Raw genomic sequence first — 24,950 nt, 5'->3', positions numbered from 1 at the left:
GATAGTAGTTATAAGGTAAGGATTCCTAAAAACACAGTTTATACTTCATCTGGCATCATACAAGGACTAAGTTGACATAAAGTTTCAAAACAGAGATTCAGAGTCCATCTTGGAAGGATTTCCAAGCAGTAAGGAAGATGGGCCTCAGGGATGATCAGTGCAGACAGGATCTTGCCTTGAAGACCACAAAACATGGTGTGGTTCAGAATTTAACGACCTGTTCAATTCTGTGTTCTCCGAGCTTCCATTGTGCTCAGTGGAAATTGATGTCACTGTCTGGGAGTTACAAACAGCTGTGATCCCCTTTCCCCAGATTTGTGAAGATTCTTATTTCCTGAGAACCTGATGTTATTAAAATTTCTCTCTCTCTCTCTCTCTCTCTCTCTCTCTCTCTCTCTCTCTCTCTCTCTCTTTCTCCTTCTCTCTATTCTCTCTCTCCTTCCTCTCCCTCCCTTTCCTTCTTCCTTTTTCTCCCTTTCTCTCTCACACACAAATAAGTAGCCTTTGATTGAGATGAGTCCTATCTGTCTGTCTCTCTGTCTTTCTTTCCTTCCTTCCTTCTTTCTATTTGTTTTGGTTTGGGTTTGGGACTTTTTCAGGTTTTGTTTGTTTCATTTTTTTCAAGACAGGGTTCCTCCATGTATCCCTGGTTGTCCCGGAACTTGCTCTGTACATTGGCCTCAAACACAGTTATCAGCCTACCTCTGTCTCCTGAGTCCTGGGATTAAAGGCATGCACCACAACTGCCACACTAACCCTGACCTTAGGTCCAGTATTTCTTAAATCAGACCATTTCCCAGGCTATTAGCTAGCCAAAGAGACATAGCCCATACCCCAAATGCCAGATGTACAAACAGATGCAGAAGGGTTAAACTGAATAAGAGTGAACCTCAAATGAGACATGGAAGAAAGAAGTGGGTGGTGCCCTAAGTGCCTTCAGTGACCTTGCCCATTCATGTCTAACACCTGATCTGCTGTTTTCAGAACCCCAGGGAATTTGCTGGGAGTCCCCTTTGGATGGGTCAGATAAAACGGCCCACCCTCCTGAACCTGAAGTGAATGTGCAAAGGGCTTCTCTGCAACTGAAACTGAAGATTGATGACTTTGTCCTGCACAAGATGTTGGGGAAAGGAAGTTTTGGCAAGGTATGCTACCAAGGACCCAAAGCTGTGCAAAAGAGCATCCCTCACCCCCACTGTGTTGTTAGATGACAAAGAGCATCCATCTTTAAATGGGGAGCTGAGTGACTGTGGTAATAACAGTCTCTGTTCCCTACAGATCTTTGGCCCCAAATCCATTTGCTTTAAGGCCACATGCATTTGATGTCTGAGCACCAGGGAAGTGCCCATTTCCTGGTCCTACTGTTTGTTCTAGTTTTTCATTGTTTCTTCTCCATACCTAGAGATTGTTTTGCATTTCATGTACCTAGGGCGTGACCTCAGTTAACCTTAATTACCTATTTAGAGGCCCACTTCCAAATATGTTCACACTCTTGGGAGACTAGGGGCCAAGATTTTATCTTGACATGTGAAGATGAGGAGGGAGAAGACACAAGCTCAGACACTGACTATAGCTTGAAGGCTACAGGGATGGCTCAGAGGTTAAGAGGACTGGCTACTCTACCAGAGGACTGGAGTTCAATTCCCAGCACCCACATGCCAGCTCACAGCTGTCTGTAACTCCAATTCCAGAGGATCTGACACCCTCACACAGACATACATGCAGGCAAAGCATTAATGCACATAAAAATATAAAAGGACTGTAGTTTGAGCAAGTCTTAGAAAAAGTACCCTAAGGTAAGTTCCCCTTCTTATCTCTCTTGCTACTCACTGGGAAGGAATGAAGGAAATAATATGTCTCTCTCAGCCACAGAGAATGTGCAGAATGAGAAGAAAACGAGAGAAAGGAGAGATAAAAAGAAATTATCCTTAGGAAGAGATTAGCTTAGTTGGTGAAGTGCTTGAGTTACAAACCGGAGGACCCAAGTTCAATTCCCAGAGCCCACATAAAAGGGTCAGGTTTGGTGACATTTGCTTGTAATCCAAGCACTGGAAACACAAAGACCAGGCTGATCTCTAGACTGCACACTCAGGTTCTACAGTGTGTGCTTTCGCACGCACGCGCGCGCGCGCGCACACACACACACACACACACACACAAACTCATATGCTCACAAAGAAATTTCAACCTGGAAGAAAACTACAGAGTTAATGATTATAAAAGGGGTTGTTATAGAATACAGGCCTTTTGGTATGTTAGACATTTAAGATATGTAATTTATTGTGAGGGTTCCTGACTATTTTTGTAGTGTTAGTTGGAACTCCTAGGAATAATTTAGCCAAAGGTCACTATTCCATGACTGAGAAATTCCAACGCCAGCCGGCTTACACTAAGCACCTGCTGGTCAGACTTCGGCAGCAGCATCTACCCTGTTCATTTAACAATAAACAAACTCAAGTGTCCCTGAGCTTCCACTGTGGCTGAATAATACTGTGTCCTAATATGTTTGCAACTGAACACTAAAGCGCTTTCTTTTCATCAAGCCTTCTCTGCCCTGCAAACTGTAGCTGGGACCCGTGAATTCTTTTCCGTTCTACAATCATACAAACCACAACAGTTCATTTGGTGTTAATCGGAGCGTACTGGCAATTTGACAGCCAGTCTTTATTATAATTTAGCAGCAATTAATGTGCTATTATAACCTGATAGGAAACATTGAAAGGACATTACGTAGATGGCAATTGCCTTCCTGGCTCTTACTTTACAGCCGGCTTTAGGATGGTTTACTAAAAGAAACAATTACTTTTGTTAATGAAATGTTTATCTTCTTTTGTTTCCCATGTGAATTTCTACACTCGAGCAAGGTTAATAAGAGTGATAGTAAGCTAAACATACATGCCTTGGAAAGTATCCCCAGGGATACTCTGTGCCAAATGCATAGTACCTTTTTACAGAGACTCCAGGCCTTGTACCCCAAGAAGGCAGAAACTAAGCTGGCCTAGTTCTCTGTCTCAGAATACCAAGAGTTCTCAGGAACTTACGTTTCATCACTCTTTTGCCTTTCTGTGGAAAAAAATGTCTTCTAACCAAAATGGTAGTCTGCTACTTTTTTTCCAATCTGCTTTTCCGCCAAAGCTAACAAATTACACATTTTCTGGAGATGTCTGAGTTCTCATCCAAGCACCAGTCACTCCACCAAGTCAGCTATCAGAGGCAAGTGTTTATCTCTGAGAAACAAAACAAAGCAACAGGGTTTTCAGAAGCCCAGGCTGACTTCAACCTCACTGCACAGTGGAAGAATGGCCTTGAACTCCTGATCTTTCTGCTTCCACCTCCCCAATAATCCCCTCAAGTATACCCAAGCTTGAGTATAGAATATTGAGTATCTAATACCCAAGTATTAGAACACAGTATTATTCAGCCACAATACAAGATTGAAGACCATGCTTGTTTTGTGCAGTGCTAAGGAGCTAACCCAGGGCTTTTTGCATGCTCAAGCAAGCATGCTACCCACTGAACTACACCCCCAGTGCTACATACAATCATTTTAAACCCAGACCCTTGCATATGTTAGTTTGCGCCATTAACTTTAACATTGTCTAAAAGTCAATAAAAGAAATAAATGCTAAGAATCTTTGTAACTCTCAGGGTTCAGGAGATGGCTCTGTAAGGGTGCTTTTACAAAGGAGTGGAGTCAGTTCTTAGCACCCCCATCTGGCAGCTCACTGCTGCCTATAACTCTAGTCTCAGAGTATCTAAAGCCCTCTTCTGGTCTTCTTGGGCACCTGCAACACATGCCCAGACTCACAGACACATTAACATATATATAAAGTAGCATATAAATTTTAAAGTAATAAAAAGTTCTTACAACACTCATTTAGAAACCATTTTATAGCTTATCAGTCACTTTACTTCATTGTGTCCCATTTGTTTGTCTGCCTAGTCCTGTAAATCAGTGAAGAAGTCTTAGGTTTTCATTACTGTGAAGAGACATCATGACCATGGCAACTATTATAAAGGACAACATTTAACTGGGACTGGCTTACAGGTTCAGAGGTTCAGTCCATTATCATTATGGCTGGAAGCATGGCAGCCTCCAGGCAGGCATGGTGCTGGAGGAGCTGAGAGTTAGTTCTACCTCTTGTTCTGAAGGCAGCTAAGAAAAGACTGACTTCTGGGCAGCTAAAAGGAGGGTCTTAAAGCCCATGCCCACAGTGACACACTTACTCCAACAAGGCCACACCTCCTAATAGTGCCACTCCCTGGGCCAAGCATATTCAAACCACCACACTCCAAATACCTCCCCCCCCCCCCAACACACACACACACACACCTTTTAAATCTCGGGAAGCTTTGCTCATGTGCCAATAGCTATATAAATCCCATATCCTTCCAACTGCCAAGAGTCCTCTCCTGCCACCTTTGAAAATCTAAAGTTGATTAAACTCTATTTTATGCAATCTGACATCTACTAACATATGAGACAGGAGATGAAGTGGGAAAGTTAACTCTGGGTCTAGATCTTCCCCTGAGTAATTCCATGAATATGAATAGGTTATACTTTAAACTCAGAGGTATTTTTATTACCATTGTTATCATTATCATTAATACCTATCCTGCAGTGTTCAGAACTGAGAACTGTTCTCAGTTCTATCATGTAGCCCAGGATAGTCTTAAACTTATCAGGTAGCGAAAGATGGCCTTACATTTCTGATTTCTTCTCCCTTCCTCCACCTCTTAAGTGCTAGGATTAAAGCCAGACCCACACCATCCCTGGTCTATGGTGTGCTGAAGATTAAACCGAGGGCTTCCTGCATGCTAGACAAACACTCCACCTACTGAGCTACACGACAGCCCCAGAGGTTTTTTGTCATTAAGAATAACCTTCCAAATGCATAATAATTTTGTGAAAGCCTTGGGAAAGGAGGATGTTGTGAAACACTTAGTAGCATCTTCAACAAGTCGACGCTCTCCGAGACGGAAACCGGAAGAGGGTTTTCGTTCTTGCCCATCGCCGATCTCTCCTAACCTGTCTCTGTCTCTTCTTTAATGAGTAGAAACCCATATTCTAAAACTGGGTCACTGTCTCCCTTTCCTTTTAGGTCTTCCTGGCGGAGTTCAAGAGAACCAATCAGTTTTTCGCAATAAAAGCCTTAAAGAAAGATGTAGTGCTGATGGATGATGACGTCGAGTGTACCATGGTGGAGAAGAGGGTTCTGTCCTTGGCTTGGGAGCATCCATTTCTAACACACATGTTCTGCACATTCCAGACCAAGGTATGCTTTTGTTACTCTCTAAGGGTCCTAATCGGGTTGCTTTCCTCTGCCAGTTAAGAATTAAAAGGTAAAGAAAGTCTGGAGCCCACCAGGTGGCAGCGGAGAAAGTTTAAACATGGTATCAGCAGCAGAAGACAGGCTTTTTTTTTTTACTGGGGTTGATAAAACACACGCGTGTGACAGACAAGCAGAGGTGGGACTGGGAAGCCAAAAACCCAGTCTCTCTTCTCAAGGCCTGGGGTGTTTTAAGTCTAATGGATCTTCCTCTCCTAATTTATGATTGGTCAGTTTGTTGTGTAAACTGTTGTGTAAACACACCCTGGTCCAGCCTTAAACTTGTCCAGAGTCATTCCATCAGCAGGGGTTCTACAGGTGGGAGGGAAAGCCCCTCGAGGCCTTTGTTTTAAGCTTCCAGGCTTTTGTCTCAGGAAGAGGAAGAAGAGGCTAGCCATCTTGGAAGTTTGCCACCATTATTACCTAACCATGGCTCTTCTCCCCATCCGTCTGCCTACCAAAGGAGTCTAGTTCTTGGTCCCACACTTTCTACTCAGACACACTTTCTCTTCCTTCACCTTACATAAGGGCCACTCCTGTAGTGGCATACACATGCAGAGAGGTGGGATTTTGTGCCCACATTTTTCTTACCTCTCAGTCGCCTGCCCTCTGAGGTTTCATCCCCAAAACTTCCATCTCTTCTAAGCAGCAGAGAAGCATGACTGAGAGTTGTAAATGTTGTGTGTTGGGATAGACCCATACATTCAGATCTGTTTGTATGACATCTTTTATTTTGGTATAAGAAGCAGGTGCCTTCAAAGCATTCCACTCTTTAGTTTACTGTATTTAAAGAGGTAGAACAAAGGGGAAACAGATAAAATGCATATTCTCCACTGTGGTCCTTTTAAAGGCTATCAGAAAAGGTGGTGTTACTGTAAGGTTCGTGGGTAGGAAAGGGGAAAGAAGAGATACAGAAAGAAAGTAGACACTGAACCCGAACCCTCCCTTACACTGAGTTTCTCTGAAGCTGTTTGAACTCTCAAGGAACTCTGTTCCTCGCCACCTTTCCCCTCATAAACAAAAAAAACTCAATTATTTTTTCTGACTCATATCATTGTGGAGAATTTGGAAGATTCTCGAACATTTCTAACCTTACCCCTGGATACACTCACAATCAGTACTCTGATGTCAATCATTCTAGATTTTCCCTCACTCCCACGAGTTCCTTAAAATAAGTAGCCATTTACTGTAAATCCCTGCCAGTCTATAACTTTCATATTTAACACTTTGTTGTATTCATTTCCTTGAATATGTGGATATTCCTCAACATGTCCAGATTATGGCAAAGACTTTCTGAACATACCCTATGTCTGAAACACTATGGAACCTACTGGGACAGAAAACAGTTCCAGATCCCAAAGCATTTCATGATATTGATACCATTACCAGGAAAGTTGGGCCTCCATTTTGGGTCCCTAGTCTCATTAATGAAAGAACTTTGAAATGACTCAGAAAACAACACAAGGACCATTTTAACAGACCTAGGAAGAAAAACAGCAAGGCAGGCCAGCTGTAAATCTTGACAGTTGCCTATAGGAGAGGGGGGAGGGAGGAGGAGGAGGAAGAGGAGGAGGAGGAGGAGGAGGAGGAGGAGGAGGAGGAGGAGGAGGAGGAGAAGAAGAAGAAGAAGAAGAAGAAGAAGAAGAAGAAGAAGAAGAAGAAGAAGAAGAAGAAGAAGAAGAAGAAGAAGAAGAAGAAGAAGAAGACAACTGATGGGAAACCATGTAAGAATAAGAAAGAGTTTAATCTTGAACCAAATTTGAGTGATGATGGCTGGGGAAACAAGGAGCTATATTACACCAGGTTTGGTGTTCCCAGCATGGAAGTGAATTCATGAAGGTATATAGTGGCAAGACAAAGAAAGTCTTAAGTCAAGAGATTTTTTAAAATTTTTTTGGATATTTTATTTACATTTCAGATGTCATCCCCTTTCCCCATTTCCCCTCCCTAGAAAACCCCTATTCCATCCCCCCTTTTCCGTTTTGCTTTTCTACAATTTTTTGAATGTTAATCAAAGGCTTTATAAGTTTGGTAATGCTCAATAAAAAGATGCCATACAATCAGAAGTGTAACCCAATACTCAGCCTAGATATATCAACTATCTTTGACTGGCGGAGACACATGAACATTCGCCTCCATGTTCCCCCACATCTCATCACCTAACTCCTCCTCTCCTACTCTTCCTCCTCTCCTTACTCTTCTTCCTCTCCTTACTCTTCCCACCTTACCTCCTCCTACAATATCACCCTTCCTGTTAAAATAAAACTTTTCTCTCAAAATACAATTAGAGCATAACTATACCAATTTGTGTCAGTAAGGTACAAGATAGACCTAATACCCAGTCCATCACTTTGTTGACTAACCAGAACCTCTGTCATCTCTCCTAACTAAAAGACTTAGTTCTGAACCTGGCTTTTTTTTTCTTGGCTTTAGAATGAATGTCAGCTGAAAACTATCCTCTCAAATCTTTTCTCTCACAGTAAATAGCCGGGATTGGCTATGAGACTATAAGTCTTCAACCCTGTCAGAAATCCAGAATGACTGAGTTAACTGAAATTATGGGAAGCACAAAACATAGCTTCTAAAACTTAGCCAATTTATAGAGACCGCTGAGCACCTGGACAGTCCCTATACTACAAAATGTTGGAGCATCCAATCTTCAGCCTTCTGGCCCAGGATCATCTGACAGACCTAGTCATGCAGAATTATTAAGGGCTGATTACTCTGTCTTGGCAGATATAATCAGTCAACTATTCTGCAAGTGGGTCCCTTTTGTGGACAGTAATTTGTCTGTAGATGAAAAGAGACAATTCTTGCCTAATGGCTGTCTCACCACAACTGGAGTAACTCCAAAGATGCACAATTTCTTCTTAGAATCCAAGACAGGAAGCTGTTAGGAGCAGACAGATCTCTAATCAAAATGAACATTAATACAGAAATGTTTGTAACGTCAATTCTGTGGACTTCCGACATTTTGAAAACCAACTATCCATGTAAGGCCATCTGGACTGTTGTCTGTTAACTCCTCTCAGCTATTTCTAAATAAAATATAGAAAACACCCTAACAATAAACTCAGAGCCATGAATTTGCTATAGGCCCTTAACTCACAGGCTAATCATCTCAAATCAGTTAGAAAAGTTAAAGGACTGGATCTAAGCCTTGTATTCCTAAGTGTGTTATACAGGCACAATGCCCATGAAAGTAACAATATTAATCTCATTTTTATATCAATAAGAAGCTCATACCAATTAAAACCTTAAATTTGAAATCATAGTAAATTTTGTACCATTTAAGAAATTATAACTTCATTTTAATAACAATTATACAGATTTCTACCAATAAGTTATGGCTATGCAATAAATCCTAGCTAATCCTCCCTGTTCCAACAAAACCACTACTTTCCCCTAGAAAGACAACCCAATATTAATCACCTCAGTCCCCAAGCCCAGGGAATAGGGGAGCTGCCTCTTCATTAACTTCTTCAAGCTGATTATGGGCATTGAGATATTATGAGAGGGGCAGGGGGAAGAGTAAATTGATAAGCCTCTGATGCTGTGTCTTCACTGCATCCAGCTGCAATTACAGGACATCAGAGATTCAAGCAGGTCTGCTCAGCTCACTTGATGAGTAGATACACCAAGGCTGTGTATTATGCAATAAACAATTCTCAAAACAAATTTTAGTATCAAGATAATTTTTTGTTTGAATTTTGAAATCTAGTCTTCTGATGGCCTTCCTCTGTCATGTCTAATCCATATAATTCTGGGAGTTTCTATGAGGGTGTGCTCCCACCATCTTCCCATTCCTGCCTTCCTGCTCTTGAATTCCCCACCACTAGGGAATCCAAACTTTCAGGCACCAAGGACCTTCACTTCCATTGATGCCTAACCCCTTACCCCATCCCCCCTCCTCCAATTACTATAAGGGTGTGCTCCCACCATCCTCCCATTACTGCCTCCCTGTTCTCGAATTCCCCAACACTAGGGATCCAAACTTTCAGACACCAAGGCCATCCACTTCCACTGATGCCTGGCAAGGCCACCCTCAACTACCTATACAGGTGGAGCCATGAGTCCCTCCCTTTGTGTTCTGGGGCTAGAGATTTTAGAATGGCTACTCCAGCTTGTTTCTTGGGACCATTTGCTTGAAAATTTGTTTTTCAGCCTTTTAGTCTAAGGTAGAGTCTGTCTTTGTCACTTAGGTGGGTTTCCTGTATGCAGCAAAATGCTGGGTCCTGTTTACATATCCAGTCCGTTAGCCTATGTCTTTTAATTGGGGAATTGAGTTCATTGATGTTAAGAGATATTAAGGAACAGTGATTGTTGCTTCCTGTTATTTTTGTTATTAGAGGTGGAATTATCTTTGTGTGGCTATCTTCTTTTGGATTTGTTAGAAGAAGATTACTTTCTTTCTCTTTCTGGGGTATAATTTTCCTCCTTGTAATGGAGCTTTCCTGCTATTATCCTTTGTAATGTGTTGAGAACCGCACTAGTCCCACGTTTGGGTGCCAAAAAATGTTGCGGCCCAAGCAAAATGTTGAGGCCCAGGCTGCCCCGCGTTTTGGCAGCCACTGTATCCTGGCCCAAGTTGCCGCTCCGGTCCACGTGTCGGGGTTCAGCAAGAGAGAGAGTGAGGACAGACTCGAAGAATGGAGGGAGACCAGACAGAGTGTGTTTCAATCCTGTTTATTCTTCAGTCTCTCTTCCTCTAAGTGTCTCATTCTCTCATCCTCTGTCTGATTCTCTGATCTGTCTTCTGTCTGATTCTCTACCGTCTGCCTCTGCCTTTTATATGTCTCACTTCTAAGCCATGCCTTTTGGTCACACCTTTAATCATACCCTTAGGCCTTGTCTCTAAATCTGATCTCTACACTTCTAAGTCACACTCTTAAGTTACACACCTTTAATCTCACACACCCAAGGTATCTAAACCAAGATTATCAGAGTGTGCTCAGCTGTTGTAGGCTATTGTAATCCAAGTCTCATGTCAGGGTATATGGCTCAAGATGGCTGCAAAGCTGATAGCAGCTTTCTGCTAAAAGTTGGCCCCCAACAGTAATGCTGGGTTTGTGGAAAGATAGTGTGTAAAATTGGTTTTGTCGTGGAATATCTTGGTTTCTCCAACTATGGTAATTGAGAGTTTGCTGGATATAGTAGCCTGGGCTGGCATTTGTGTTCTCTTAGGGTCTGTATGACATCTGTCTAGCATCTTCTAGCTTTTATAGTATCTGGTGAGAAGTCTGGTGTAATTCTGATAGGTCTGCCTTTATATGTTACTTGGCCTTTTCCCCTTACTGCATTTAATATTCTTTCTTTGTTTTGTGCACTTGGTGTTTTGATTATTATGTGACAGGAGGTATTTCTTTTCTGGTCTAGTCTATTTGGCATTCTATAGGCTTCTTGTATGTTTATGGGCATCTCATTCTTTAGATTAGGGAAGTTTTCTTCTATAATTTTGTTGAAGATATTTATTGGCCCTTTAAGTTGGGAAATCTTCATGCTCATCTATACCTATTATCCTTAGGTTTGGTCTTCTCATTGTGTCCTGGATTTCCTGGATGTTTTGTGTTAAGAACTGTTTGCATTTTGCATTTTCTTTGACAGTTGTGTCAATATTTTCTATAGTATCTTCTGGTACCTGAGATTCTCTCTTCCATCTCTTATATTCTGTAGGTGATGCTTGCATCTATGACTCCTGATTTCTTTCCTAGGTTTTCTATCTCCAGGGTAGTCTCCCTTTGTGATTTCTTTATTGTTTCTACTTCTATTTTTATGTCCTGGATGGTTTTGTTCAATTCCTTCACCTGTTTGGTTGTGTTTTCTTGTATTTCTTTAAGGGATTTTTGTGTTTCCTCTTTAAGAGCTTCTACCTGTTTGCCTGTGTTCTCCTCAAATTCTTTGAGAGTGTTATTTATGTCCTTCTTAAAGTCCTCTATCATCATAATTAGAAGTGATTTTAAATCTGAATCTTGCTTTCCTACTGATATAGAGAATTCTGGACTTTTTTTCAGAGAACTAGGTCCTAATGATGCAAAGTACCCTGGGTTGCTGATACTTATATTCTTGCGCTTGCCTTTCACCATCTGCATCTCCTTAGTGCTACCTGCCCCTTCTCTGACTGGAGCCTGTCTTTTCTACTATCTTGGTTGTATCAGAACTGTGTGGGGTGGGTGTTACTACTGGGGTTAAAGCTGGGGCCCAAGATCTGTTCAGTGCTCAGGCGCAGACAGGAAGGAACCAGTGCTCCAGGCCAGGAGTGACTTCCTGGGTCCTAGTGGATCCCAGTTACTCCCTGTTTGGGGTGGGTATTGCTTTCTCCTTACCTAAGATACTGCCTGGGTTAGAGCTCCTGGGAGGCCCGCTTCCTCTGGGTTCTGTGAGATTGGGGGCAGAGCTGCTGCCTGGGAGCTGCTCAGTGCTCAGGCCCAGACCAGAAGCAAGTGAGATTTTTAAAGAATACACTGGTGGAAACATCATAGAAGTAGTTACAGCAGGATAGGATGATGTCTCCCATGGGCCTTAGATGCATTTGACAGCATTCTCAGCCCTTCCATTGGTGGAGAACAGGGTTTTGTGAAGTTAATTCACTCCGAAGGCTTAAATCTATTTGTCAGGATGTTAGGTCTGAGCAGCGTTAGTTGGGTGAGCAATGGTTCTTAGGGGGCTAAAGACAGCCCCCGAAGACATTTTAATTAGGCTATCAGATCAGCAACATTCTAAACCCTCCGTGGTCACTGAAGCTGTGTTGTTTTTGTTACTAATTTAGCAATGAAGTTTGTCAGCAAGCAGATGCATGGGAGAAAGGGATTGGGGCTCCTGGGAATGGTGAGAGGTGCCCAGGGAAAGCACACTTTCTTCCTTCAAGAGGGAAAAATATCAGGGCACAGTCACAATCAAAAGCGAAATCAAACTTTAACTGTCCGATGTCTGGGATCCACTCATGATCTTCTAGGCTCCTCCAAGGGTTTGGGTCACTTCTCCAGCTCTACCCTTCGTAGCACACACCTTGTTTTCTAGATTCCAGCTGCCTGTACTCCACTGCTATTGCTATTCTTGTTGGTCATCTCATGGTGCAGGCATCTCCAAAACACTGCTATCTTCTGCTGTAACTAGGCTTCTCCAGTAGCCTCTCATAGGCTCTCTTCATGATGCCAAGCCTCAACTCCTTTGCATGACCCCTTCAGCCCTGGGCCATCAGTTGTAACTGAAGCTGCACCTTCACCAATGACCTTCCATTGTCTCTCACAGTGCCGAGACTCAGCTGCTCTTCACGACCCCTTCATGCCTTCAAAACCAGTACCACCTAGGTGATTCTTACACATAAGCAAGTCTAGCTGCAGCCTGAGGTACAACCTTGGCTATCTCTGGAACACAGCCTCTTTGTGCTCTCAAAAAAACACTTCCCAGAAGATTTCACTTCAATGATTCTTGTCTCTTCTTAATCACCACTAATTTCTTAGTTGCAGTTAATCAGCATCAATAGCCCCAGTAATACAAAGGTTCACTTTAGTAGTTCTGGTATCTTGTTAATCACAGTGGATTCTTCAGCTCCAGCTAACCAAAACACAGAATCTTCACAATGAAATAGCAACAGCCCTGATAAGAGACTTTAATCTTCCCTCTGAAATTTCACAAGTCAGGCCTCCATCTTCTGCATCGTTCTCAACATTATCTTCCAAGCTCCTACCGAACATCCCACAGAGCTCTTAACATCCCAATGGCTCTTCTAGCTCAAAGTTCCAAAGTCCTTCCACAGTCCTCCCCAAAACATGGCCATACTGTCACAGTAATAACCCTCTATGCTGGTACTAATTTGTGTTAGTAAGGGTTTGTATAACTGCACAAAACATCATGACCAAGAAGCAAGTTAGGGAGGAAAGGGTTTATTCAGCTTACACTTCCACATTGCTGTTCATCACCAAAGGAAGTCAGGACTGGACCTCAAAAGGGTCAGGAAGAGGAGCATGCAGAGGCCATGGAGGCATGTTACTTACTGGCTTGCTTCCCCTGGCTTGCTCAGCTTGCTTTCTTATAGGACCCAGGACTACCAGACCAGGGATGGCAACACCCACAATGGGCCCTCCCACCCTTGATCACTAATTGAAAAAAAATGCCTTACAGCTGGATCTCATGGAGATATTTCCTCAAGGAAGGCTCCTTTCTCTGTGACAACTCCAGATCATGTCAAGTTGTCACACAAAACTAGCCAGTACAGATAAGAAGATAATTAGCCCACCCAATCTCCAACATGTCTTCTTGATGAATCTGATTTCTGTGGTGGTGGAGCTCCTAGCCAGGTAATTGACAACAGACCCAGCCTGATTAATTCTCAAAAAGAGAAAATGATATTACACAATGTTTTGGGTAGTTTAGGTTAGGTCTCCACCCAGGGCCAGAGGTAGAACCTAGATTCTGTTCCTTTGACCTGGAAGAAGTAGTTTTACCTTAATGAACCCCTACCAAGCCCACATACCTCCACCTTTTCATAAAGAGATGTACATCCTAAGGAGATGTTTTGCTTTGGAGCACTACCGAGGGGACAGGAGGTAGGGTCCAAAGTCAAGCATGAGGATTGTCCATCCTCAAACTCAAAGCCTGACAATGCCTATCTACTTACCTGTGAACAGCTCTAAGTTTGCAATACTAAGTCAGAATGCAGATCTAAAGTGGCACATCAGGAAGAGACTGGACATTAGAATTTGAAATGTAGAAAGAACAGGAAGTTGGGCATGGAAGCTTTGTGGAGAATGGAAAACTTGAAGGGGTAACAGTAAAGGACCGAAGGCAGTGGCTCTCAACTTTCCCAATGCTGCGACCCCTTAATACAGTTCCTCATGTTGTGGTGACCCCAACCATACAATTATCTTTGATGGTACTTCATAACTGTAATGTGATACTGTTATGAGTCTTAATATAAATATCTGATATGCAGGGTATATGATATGCAAGCCCATTGAAAGTGTTGTTTGACCCCCCCCCCAAAGGGATTGTGACCCACAGGTTGAGAACCACTGGTCTGAGAGAAGGTTAGTTTGCTCGATGCAGTAAGAAGCAGGGTGTGATTCCTCATAATAAATGTTAGGAATTTATTATTAGAGACTGCTGTTTGTCTGGGTGATGTGGGTACCTGAGATCAAAGCGACAGACTCTCAGGGTGAATCCCAGATTGCTATGTACCCTGGGATGTTGTTATCACACTTTAGCTCTTGTGATTTTTGGTGTGTGTGTGTAGCATATGCACATATGTATGGTTCATGCATGTACATGTGTATATGTACATAGGTGCACATATTCTCATATACACATGTTGAAGCCAGAGGAGGACTTTGGTGTCCTCTGTCACTCTCTGACTTGTTTCCTTCGAAGAGGTCTCTCACTGAGTCTGGAGATAGGCAAACCCCAGCAATCCTCCTTCTCTGCCTACCACCACATTTCTAGTACTGGCCTGGCTTTCTACATGGGTACTAGGGATTTGAACTCGGGTCCTTGTGCTTGTACAACAAGCATTCTCATCCACTGAGCTATTTCCTCAGCCCCTTGATTTTATTTTTATCTTTAAGGAATGTATTTGTATTAAATGAATAAAATCAAACTGAGACCTCCCGTTTTGAAAGAATGGTGGCATGCATCCTTAGAGTAATTTGCAGCATAAACATACTTGTAGCCAACTGCTAATTACCCTCCAAACAGCATGCTAGGGATACGTGAGCCTTCAAGATTAATTTAGCATCTTCTAGATACATACCTATCACATGTATCAAATACATTACAGGAATGCATATAGATTCTCATGTATGATGGTTTGCCTTTCCTGTGAGGACCCTACTCAGTATCTCACATCATCTGTCAGAGCCACAAGGCAGTATTTCTGAAACTCCCTGTAGTTTTGCTACTTTAACAATACCAGAGAGATGTGAGTATCTCTTCCTTGCCACAAAAAAAAAAATAGATAGTGGGAAAACATGGCCAGGAATATACACATCAAACAAAAAAAGTGACTGAAAAAAAAAGTGACTGAAAAAAAAAGTGACTGAAAAAGTGAATTTTAAGGAATTGAATCCTTTTAGAATAAAAAGAAGAAGAAAAGCTGACATTACACCAAATGCCCAGGCACCTGCATGCTGGAGATGTCCTGATTTATTATTCAGATCTTGCCCCATCAGACACAGAAGCTGAGTACATGCCCCATGGGAATAGGAGAAGCAGCAGAACCCAGTCATCACCCCCTGGAAACATGGCAGGAAGGGCCTTTCTTCAGGCACCAGGCACCAGGCTTTCCCCAACTGCACTCTTGTCTCCTGACCTATCTCCCCTGCCCAGGTTCCTTGAGTTTAACATACCATTAATGCAAGCACAGTAGCACACCCCTAAAATCTCAGCACTCAGGAGGCTAAAGCAGGAGCATCACCAAGTTTAAAGCCAACCTGGGCTATAGCAGGAATACAAGATCAGCCTGGGCAACTTTGTGAGACCTTGTCATAGTAACAAAAGGCCAACAGTATGACTTGCCTGGCATGCTCTAAGTCTAGTGGACTATGTCCTCCAGAAAAACTAGACATAAGATGAATTCACTGTTACTGTCTGTATTAGTTAGGGTTTTACTGCTGTGAACAGACACCATAACCAAAGCAACTTTTATAAGGACAACATTTAATTGGGGCTGGCTTACAGGTTCAGAGGTTCAGTCCATTATCATCAAGGCAGGAACTCAGCAGTATCCAGGCAAGCATGGTACAGGCAGAGCTGAGAGTTCTACATCTTTATCTGAAGGCTGCTAGCAGAATACTGACTTCCAGGCAGCTAGAACAAGGGTATTAAAACCCATACTCACAGTAACACACCTACTCCAACAAGGTCACACCTACTCCAACAGGGCTACTCCCTGGGCCAAGCATACACAAACCATCACACTGTCCTAAAGAATTGGATTTCATCCCCAGAAAGTTGATTTGGTTGCCACCCACCTCCAAAGAGTGCTGCCATTGAACATCAGAACAGATGGCAGGTGTCCAGGTTGTTCTGCTATTATTTATAGGGGGCACGTGGATCAAATTATTAAAGACTTTTAACATTGGCCCAGGGAGGTGGCTACTACATTACATGCTTACCACACAAACATGAGTTCTAGCCCCAGGACCCATTAAAAAGGCAAATGTAGAATGTGTACTTACTAAGATTCTGTGATACTCAGGGCAATAAAACACAAGTATGATAGACCTCCATAGCTGACATGCTGGATTTCAAAACACTAACACACTTAGAAGGTGACACTTCAAGTAAGAATCTAACATTAGGCTAGAACAAAGAAGTAATTTCAGACAGGAATCTAAGTTTTGGGCTAGAGCAAGAAAGTAGACTTCAGACATGAAAATTACTTTGGGCTAGGACAGGGAAGTAGGCTCAGATATTTTGGTCATCCTGATAAGCCCTTAGAAACAGTGATCACAGGAGTGTACACAGAATTTTGTTTATTGTCTTACTTGATCTTTGATTGTTTGTGTTTATTGTCTTGCTTGTTTTTTGACTATTTGCATCTATTAATACCTCAACCTAGAACTGACCTTAATACTTGCATGTAATTAAAATGGTATAAAAGCAAAAAGGAGGAGGGGGATAGAATAAGGGGTTTTAGGGAGGGGAAATGGGGAAAGGGGATGACATCTGAAATGTAAATAAATAAAATATCTAATAAAAATAAATAAATAAAAACAAAAAACAAAAACAAGAAGCAGCTAGAAAAAAAAAAAAGAAGAATGTGTACTTACCATCTTAATGCTAGGGAGGTGGAGACAAGGGGTCCTGGAACCATCCTGGCCAGCCATCTTAGCCAAATAAACAAGGTACAGACTCCTGAGAGCCTGTCTCAACAAACAAGTGGGGGCAGTGCCCTGAGGAACCACACCCAAGGATGACCACTGACCTCCACATGCATACACCTGTGTGGATGCACTGTGTGTGTGTGTGTGTGTGTGTGTGTGTGTGTGTGTGTGATGTGCACATGAAAACACACAATTTTTAATATTCACAGATGAGGGCTTGGTGAGTAAAAAATATGGTAAGAAAGGAGGTGTAGGCCTCTGTAAAAAGGGCAAGAGTTGTGGGTTTGGATGCAGAAGTTTAGTCTCAGTTCTGCCTTTCAGTGGCAGGGCTCTGAAGTTCTCTTGCCTCCTTGCTCAGGATAATAAGGAAACAGATCCAGGGAATCTGTCACCCTCCTCTGGCCTCTGCTGGGAATGGTACACACACACACACACACACACACACACACACACACACACAGAGACGGCACACAGGCATGCATGAAGGCAAAACACCAATACCCATACATTTGATTTTTATAAATTAATTTTTTTAAAAAGATGAGAAAATATATAAGAAAAACCATCTTCAAGAAGAGTTGTCATGAATCAGCGGAACTCACTCACAAACAAATTGAGAATAAATAGAAAATGTTACACACACAACCCACAAGTGAATTAAAAACAACTGGAGTAAATTAAACTTAAACTTTATGACTTCGTCTTCTCACAGATTTCCTTCAAAAGCCCTTCTTAAATTAAATCACAAATGCTTCTCCAGGAAACATGATCTGTGAATTCTGTATTTTTCCTCAAAAGAAGCAAGACTGGAAAACTGTCTGGGACTGACACACCAGACTTTGCCTGGTTTTGCTTTAAAACAAACAAGCAAACAAACAAAAATTAGTAGTAAAGAAAGTAAAAAAAAAAATCTACCTAATTTGGAAAAATAATATTCTGCTTCCTTGATTTTATTTTTTTAACTGAAGTCCTGTTTAAATGTTATTTCATTTTCTTTACTGGGGGCACATAGATGCCAGAGTGAGCATGTGAAGGTCAGAGGTCAGTTCTAGCCTTTCTCTTACTGACATAGCATCTCTACTGATGTTCTGCCTACTCCTGTGAGCTTGCAGGAGTTCTGTCTCTGCCTCCCATGTCACCGTGGGAATGCTGGGATTTCAGTTCACTGCACCTGGCTTTTAAAAAAAAAAAAAATGTGGGTTCTGGACATTAATTCAGTTACTAGTCTTATTCATGGAATGCTTTCCCAGACCCAAGTTCTTTGATTTTAATGTACCATGAATGCAGGCAGGCTACTACAGCCCATTTAATCTCAGTACTCAGGAGACTGAAGCAGGAGAATCAACGCCAACCTGAGCTATAACATGAGTTCAAGGCCAGCCTGGGCAACTTTATGAGACTGTGTCTCATAATAAAAATGAGAAAAGGGTTAGCAGTGTGACTTAGAGATCAAGTGCTTGCCTGGTATGCTTGGGGCCCTAGATTTCATACCTGGTGCCACAGATAAAAGTCATAATGAGCTGAGCATTCCAAGTATCCTTGATCTGTCTCCCATAAAACCATTTCAGATAGCTGGGCAAGGCTCCAAACGGTAGTTTGAAAAGATGCAGCTGATACAATGAGGTCTTTGTTTGCTTTTAATTTTTTGTAAACTATTTTTCATTAAACTGTAACGTGAATTATGATCTGTCCTCATTTGATTTATGATTGATCTTATGATTTAAGGAAACATTAATTAATGAAAGGCCCATCAGCATTATAGTCTGCAATTGTACTTTAAGTGTTAATAAGGCCAGAAAGATGGCTCGGTGGTTAAGAACTCTGGCTGCTTTTCCAGAGGACATGGGTTCAAATATCAGCATTTGATGGCTTACGTGGTGGCTAACCACTGTCTGTAACTCCAGTTCCAAGCAATCTGACGCCCCCTTCTGGCCTCCACAAGCATTGCACACTCATGCGCGCGCGTGTATGTGCACACACACACATATACACACACAAAGAGAGAGACAGACAGACAGACAGAGACCTCAAAGACTGCTTTAATCCTTTAAAGCACAGCTCTGAGACTTCCAAGGGGTGCATCTGAATGACAGCCACTGTGAGCATTAGAATTCTCTATGAAATATGCCATCCCCCTCACCACCACCACCATACAGTGGGTAAATGCTGATTTTCAAAGACATACACTCATGCCTCTTTCATAAGAAGTAATAATAATAAAAAACAAAAGTAAAATGGAAAAAAAATGAGTTTCACTTTCTATTTTAGAAGACACAGTGCTGCACTTCCCGTTACAGCTTCAAAGCAGGAGACACCATCCTTCAAAAAGTCCCTAACATGGCTTGGTGGCCTTGGTTCACCCCCTTGCCTCCAAATGCACAAGAAAGAAAAAGAGCACTTTGTAAAGATGTTTGAAACACTTTGGAGTGGGGAATACCATAGGAATAGCAAGATCATTACTTGAAGTAAGAGGAAAAGTCTTTTTTCTTTCCCCAAAATGGGTCATTCTGTCCATGATTTAAAAGCAAGATCTGACGTTGCAGTGTGGAGTCCCAGGCTTGCTACTCAGGAGCTGCCTCATCTGAAACTGTGGCCAACACTTTAATCTATCCATCCTCTGGCTGAGCCAGGAGTTCTGGCCAGCATCACGGCTCTATAGCAAAGAAAGGAATAAGAAAAGGTCACATGTAAACGACATCCTTGTCCCTATGCTAGGTGAGAATGAACGCTGGCCGATCCTGACCCACGAGCCTCTCTTTCCTAAGTTCCAGATAGATTTTTGCAGAAAAGGTGACTCACTTGAATGTTATCAGGCAGAACCCGCCACCTCTGTCTCTGATCTCATGAAGCTGTGATTCAGGAGGTAGATTCACAGTCCCTTTGTCAAGTTTGGTAGTTTTAAAGTCAATTCATGGTAAACGTACATGTTTGGAGAGTTTGGCTAAAGTATTTTCCCCAGTGTCACAGAGGATAATGGGGAAATGAATGACAGCTATGCAGGAATTCCTTGGCATGTAAAATACAAACAACAACAGAAACTAGGGCACTAGATGTTCCGTAGCTTCCTGTGCCTGCTGTCCAAACCCACAGGTGCTTTCACATCCGACTGGAACGCTGGCTCATTTCCTCACATCAGTGCTTACAACCATGATAAAAGCGAATGTTAGGCTCTCCAGGCCAGCCAGGCTAAGAGTTCTCTATGTATTTGTATAGTTTGGTGTTGTTTAATTTTTTTTTTTTTAGATAGGGTCTCAGTAGCCCAGACTCTGGCCTCAGTCTTGACAATAGCCAAGAAACCTCTGGTCCTCCTGCCTCTACCTCCCAAGTGCTTAGATTCCCAAATGGTTGGTTTATATGATACTAGAGATGGAATCCAGGGCTTTGTGCACACTGTGCAAGCACTCTACCAACTGAGCAAGCGACCATCCTGTTCCATTTGCTGTTATGTGGGTATCGTAGCTGGCCTGTTCTCTGAGTGGAATTCCTAGCTCTATCCACTGGCTGTTATAGGCTGTACCCCAATGGATAGATATCTTCTGTTCTCCAATGTCCTTCTTGGTTGATGATCTTGAAAGTAGAACATTATCACATATGTTTACCCTGTGACACTCTGAAAAGAATAATATCTACTTACATCTTATTTTAGTCAGAACTTCCATCCTGACTTCATTTCTTCTTCAGATATTGAAAAAATCTCATATGTAAATTTCATTACATCATTCTTTGAAATCTTCCTGCATCTTGATTGCATGCATCGGTCCTTCCCACCTCCAGATCTCCTCAGGACTCCCCAACACATCTCCCTCCCAATTTTATGTCCCCCTTCTATAGTTTTTAGTTATCAAAGAGTAAATAAAATTTTATAAAAAGACAAAACCAACATAAAAATTATTATGTGAGCTTCCTAGCTTTTGAAGGAAAATGATACTGGGGGCGGGGAATATCTATAATTATTTGCTTTTTGTTGCCACCTTGTTTTTCCAGCAAAAGAGTTGGCGTTTTTGACTCATTTTTTGTGACACTTGTCAAGTTTCCCGTGCATTTTCGAAGTTAATTGTTCCTGCTTTGATAAAATCGCCAGCTGATTTCTTTGATGCTGTGAAATTCTCACTTATCCCAAGCACTTGACAACTGTTCCTCTGGCTGTTTTTTCCATTCTTTCTTTACTTGGAAAATGTGAGCGTTGCAGGGAGAACACAGTATACAAGCCAGTGTGCATCTAATAGTGTTTGCGTCTATGGTTACAATCTCCTATTGGCTGATGCTAGAAAGTTCCCAGAATGCCCTATGCCTCCTCTAAGAATCAGCTTGCGTTTGAAATACTCATATTTCCCCACAATTCAAGGCCCTGTACCTCCTGTAAATAATATGTATGAAAGTAACACAGTCCTGTGATATTTGTGCAACTGTTTTTGTTAGATCAATACTTCAGTTGGTCTTTCATCATCTGTCCTTGGTACTGTAAATATAGATTTGCATTTTAGTGATGTTTATCCTTTTAGAATTTTGGGATCCTATTTTTTTTTGGAAGAATTGTTTTATTTGTCTTACTTTGATGTAAAATAATTTTAAAGCATTTTTATACCCAGGTGTTAATGTGTGTGACAGTCTTCTGTAGCCCAGGCTGGTCTCAAACACTTCTGATGACCTTGAACTTCTGGTTCTCCTGCCTCTGTCTCCAAAGTGCTGTGATCTTAAGTGTTTGTCAACACACATCTGGTTTATTCCCTGCTTGTCTTGAACCCAGGGCTTCATGCAAGAGAGGCAAATACTTTATCCCCAGCCCTTCAAATATTTTTCAAAGATGGTATTTTACATCCAACAGATTACTCTACACTTTGTATTGGGCTATAGTTTCTTTTGAGCACCTTCAATGTAATAAGATCATTGACTTAGATGAGATGGCAGAGACTGCATCTTACTGGCTTCAAGTACCAAGTCTGTTTCCGTGTCAGAAATACCAATATGTATGTGAATTTATCAATGAGTCAGCTTCATGCTGAACCTTCTTCATTGATAGCGACATTGATCGTTGTATAAGGCCTTGAAGTCATGGCAGCCTTATTTATTTAGCCTTATGAGTGCTGAGATTACAAGGTGTTCTACACCCAATGTTTTTGCAGTTTCAGTGATAATTTAATAATTTTAAATAGTCAAAAAAGGGGACATTTCCACATCAAGCCCCTGTGTCAGACAACTTACCTTCTATGGTAAAAATCCAGCCTGTTCCTGGGACATTCGTTCTCAATGTGTGAACATCTGAGGATTATATTTAATAACTGTAATAATAAATATGAAGACATCTGACATTTATAGAGCGCTTACAATGTGTCACTCCATGTTCTGAGCACATTATATATTTGAGCTCATTCACTCTTCCTAGCAACCTATGAAGTAGGCATTATTAATGTCCATATTTTATAGACAAGGGATTGGAAGATCCCAGAGGAATAAGGAACCCACTGAAGGTCAGACCACAAGGCAGCCAGGATGTTGCTGCAGTGCCTCTTCTCAGAGAGTAAACACACCAAGGAAACCCCTTTTTAAAATTCATGAAAGGAGTTTTAGTTGTACTTTGATTGCAAAGGAAAATAATTGGTTAGTTAACGCAAGAAGACCCCACGGGACAATTAAGCCAGTAAATACAACTGAGCCCAAGTCCCCATTGCAAGGTACCAACCTCTAGAAATTCAGACCAGCTATTTCTGACTCACACTAATAAATCTACAAAGGCGGCGAATTCTACTAATTGAAGTTTACAGTAGAAATATAAACAGGTCAGGATAAATGTGCTTGCTAGCTTGTAAAGAGCCATTTCTCTCTCTTCTTCACGTACGTGTGTGTGTGTGTGTGTGTGTGTGTGTGTGTGTGTACGCGCGTGCACGCGCGTGCGCGCGCGTGCATGGACACACACACACTCACACCCACGCGCGCACGTGCACACACACTGCACCTTTATATATTGAATTATACAAAGGATTTTCTGTTGGATCTTTTATGGTACATCTTTACAAGAAAAGGAAATAAACCTTGTTTTGTAGGACATGTCAATTTGTAGTTGGATAAATTAAAAAATGAAAGAAAGAGCCTGATGAGGTAACAGAGCCCTGTAATTCCAGCACTCAGAAAACAGCACTCAGACAGGAAGATATTTAGTGATAACACGGTCTGGACCACATAGTAAGACCTGTTTCAAAGAAACAATGAAGAAATCCCAAGTCTCTCTGATCTCCTGCAATACCAGCGCGTCTAAACATTGATTGATCAACACCAATACAGGGTTTAGACGCACACCCTGAATTTTGGACTGAACCTCAGAAGACATCATGGAGTTGTTAACATGGGATGTAGCCTCACCCTGACACATCATGTCACTCAACCACAGGCTCCTCTCTGGTGAGTCCTGGAGCAAGCGACCCTGACTCTGTGATCCACAGTGAAGCACGAAGCCCCTCCCCTTTCCCACCCCAGAGCTGCAATCATGGAAGGGGCAGTTCTCCCTTGTAATTCTCACATAAAACCTTGCCCTGAAAGATGACATTGAGTCTTTCCTCTTTAGGAAGTAGACTTAAAGAAGCCTTCTCTGTGGTGGTCCATAGCTGAGGGAATCTTTAGCTCTTCTAACAGCAATAGAGCCCTCACTGTGTTGACAGTGTAACAAACAAACAAACAAAAACAGACTAATAAAAAATAGTGGAAGTCACAAAAGAAGATACTAAAGTTAAAATTAGTTCAGAATGGGGCTCAGGTAAAGTATTCGCCTTACAAGCATGAGGACCCGGGTTCAAGCCCTGAGTGGGTTTATAAAAAAAAAAAAAAAAAAAGAAAAAAGAAAAAGAAGAAAAGAAAACTTTATTAAAAAACAAAAATGAGCCAGCATCTCCAACTCTGAAGGGACAGAGAAAGGCAGAAAGCTACTGAAATTATTAAAAGTTTTTATACAAATAAGTCTTTCACAGCTAAATTGTTGTATGGATATAACAAAGATGATGAACAAAGAGAAATATGGGTGTGAGACGCCCCACACACTCACCAGTGACAGCACATGTTCTCTCCAGCTAAGGAGAAAGATATTTGTAGAAGCTGTGGGTAATGTAATCTTTTGCACAGAGACAATTCTAGCAAAGCTACTGGGTTATTTCTAATTTTTAAGGGTACTCAAAGTGTGTATTTCAATTAATTTTCAAGGGTGTAATTTAATATATTGGTGTATGTGTGCAATGGAGGACAGAAGATAACCTCAAGTGTTGGTCCCGCTGTCATGGCTGCATAGGCCAGGCTAGCTGGCCTGCGAGCATCTTGGAATTCTCCCATCTCTTTTGAGACTACATACATGCCACATATGGTTTTGTATGCATTCTCATGTCTTCATGTCTCTGCACCCATGTCCCCAGCCCATAAATACATTTTCAGTGCACTAAGAAAATCAGACACAAAGGCACGTGGTTGTTCTTGTTCTGTTAAAAACCAGTGTGGTGTGGAACGACATTCAAGGAATGCATTCTGAGGAGTGTGGCTTTGGTAGAAAGCCCTGCAGGAAAGCCCTGCCAATCAGTGTTCAAACTGATACTATCAGTGGAGTGTGCTACCTACTGTGGGGAGCAAATTGAGCAGAGAGGGATTTTTACAGGGTGTGTGTGTGTGTGTGTGTGTGTGTGTGTGTTGCGCCCCATCCTTTGCTCCATCTCTCTTCCGGAAACATGGTCGTCCTTTAAAAAGCTAGCTGTACAGCCCATCACTTGAATGACATCCAAAAGAAGGTTCCTCTCTTTCCCTTAATTGTAATGGGAGATATTTAGAA

General features: G+C 41.9%; 1 protein-coding gene across 2 annotated transcripts in view; it reads left to right on the top strand.

The window, feature by feature from the left end:
• Positions 1–24,950, top strand: part of Prkcq (protein kinase C theta) — a 134,387-nt gene that overhangs the window by 80,962 nt on the left and 28,475 nt on the right. For both annotated transcript variants that reach the window (XM_034510730.1, XM_034510731.2), the window contains exons 11-12: positions 985–1,145; positions 5,103–5,276. In XM_034510730.1, coding sequence (XP_034366621.1) covers positions 985–1,145; positions 5,103–5,276 — 335 coding nt within the window. The remainder of the gene's footprint in view (positions 1–984; positions 1,146–5,102; positions 5,277–24,950) is intronic.

Source organism: Arvicanthis niloticus, chromosome 8, assembly GCF_011762505.2.
Source record: "Arvicanthis niloticus isolate mArvNil1 chromosome 8, mArvNil1.pat.X, whole genome shotgun sequence".
Lineage (NCBI taxonomy): Eukaryota > Metazoa > Chordata > Mammalia > Rodentia > Muridae > Arvicanthis > Arvicanthis niloticus.
The sequence above is the reverse complement of the archived record's forward strand: the minus strand, read 5'-3'. Positions and strand labels throughout refer to the sequence as shown.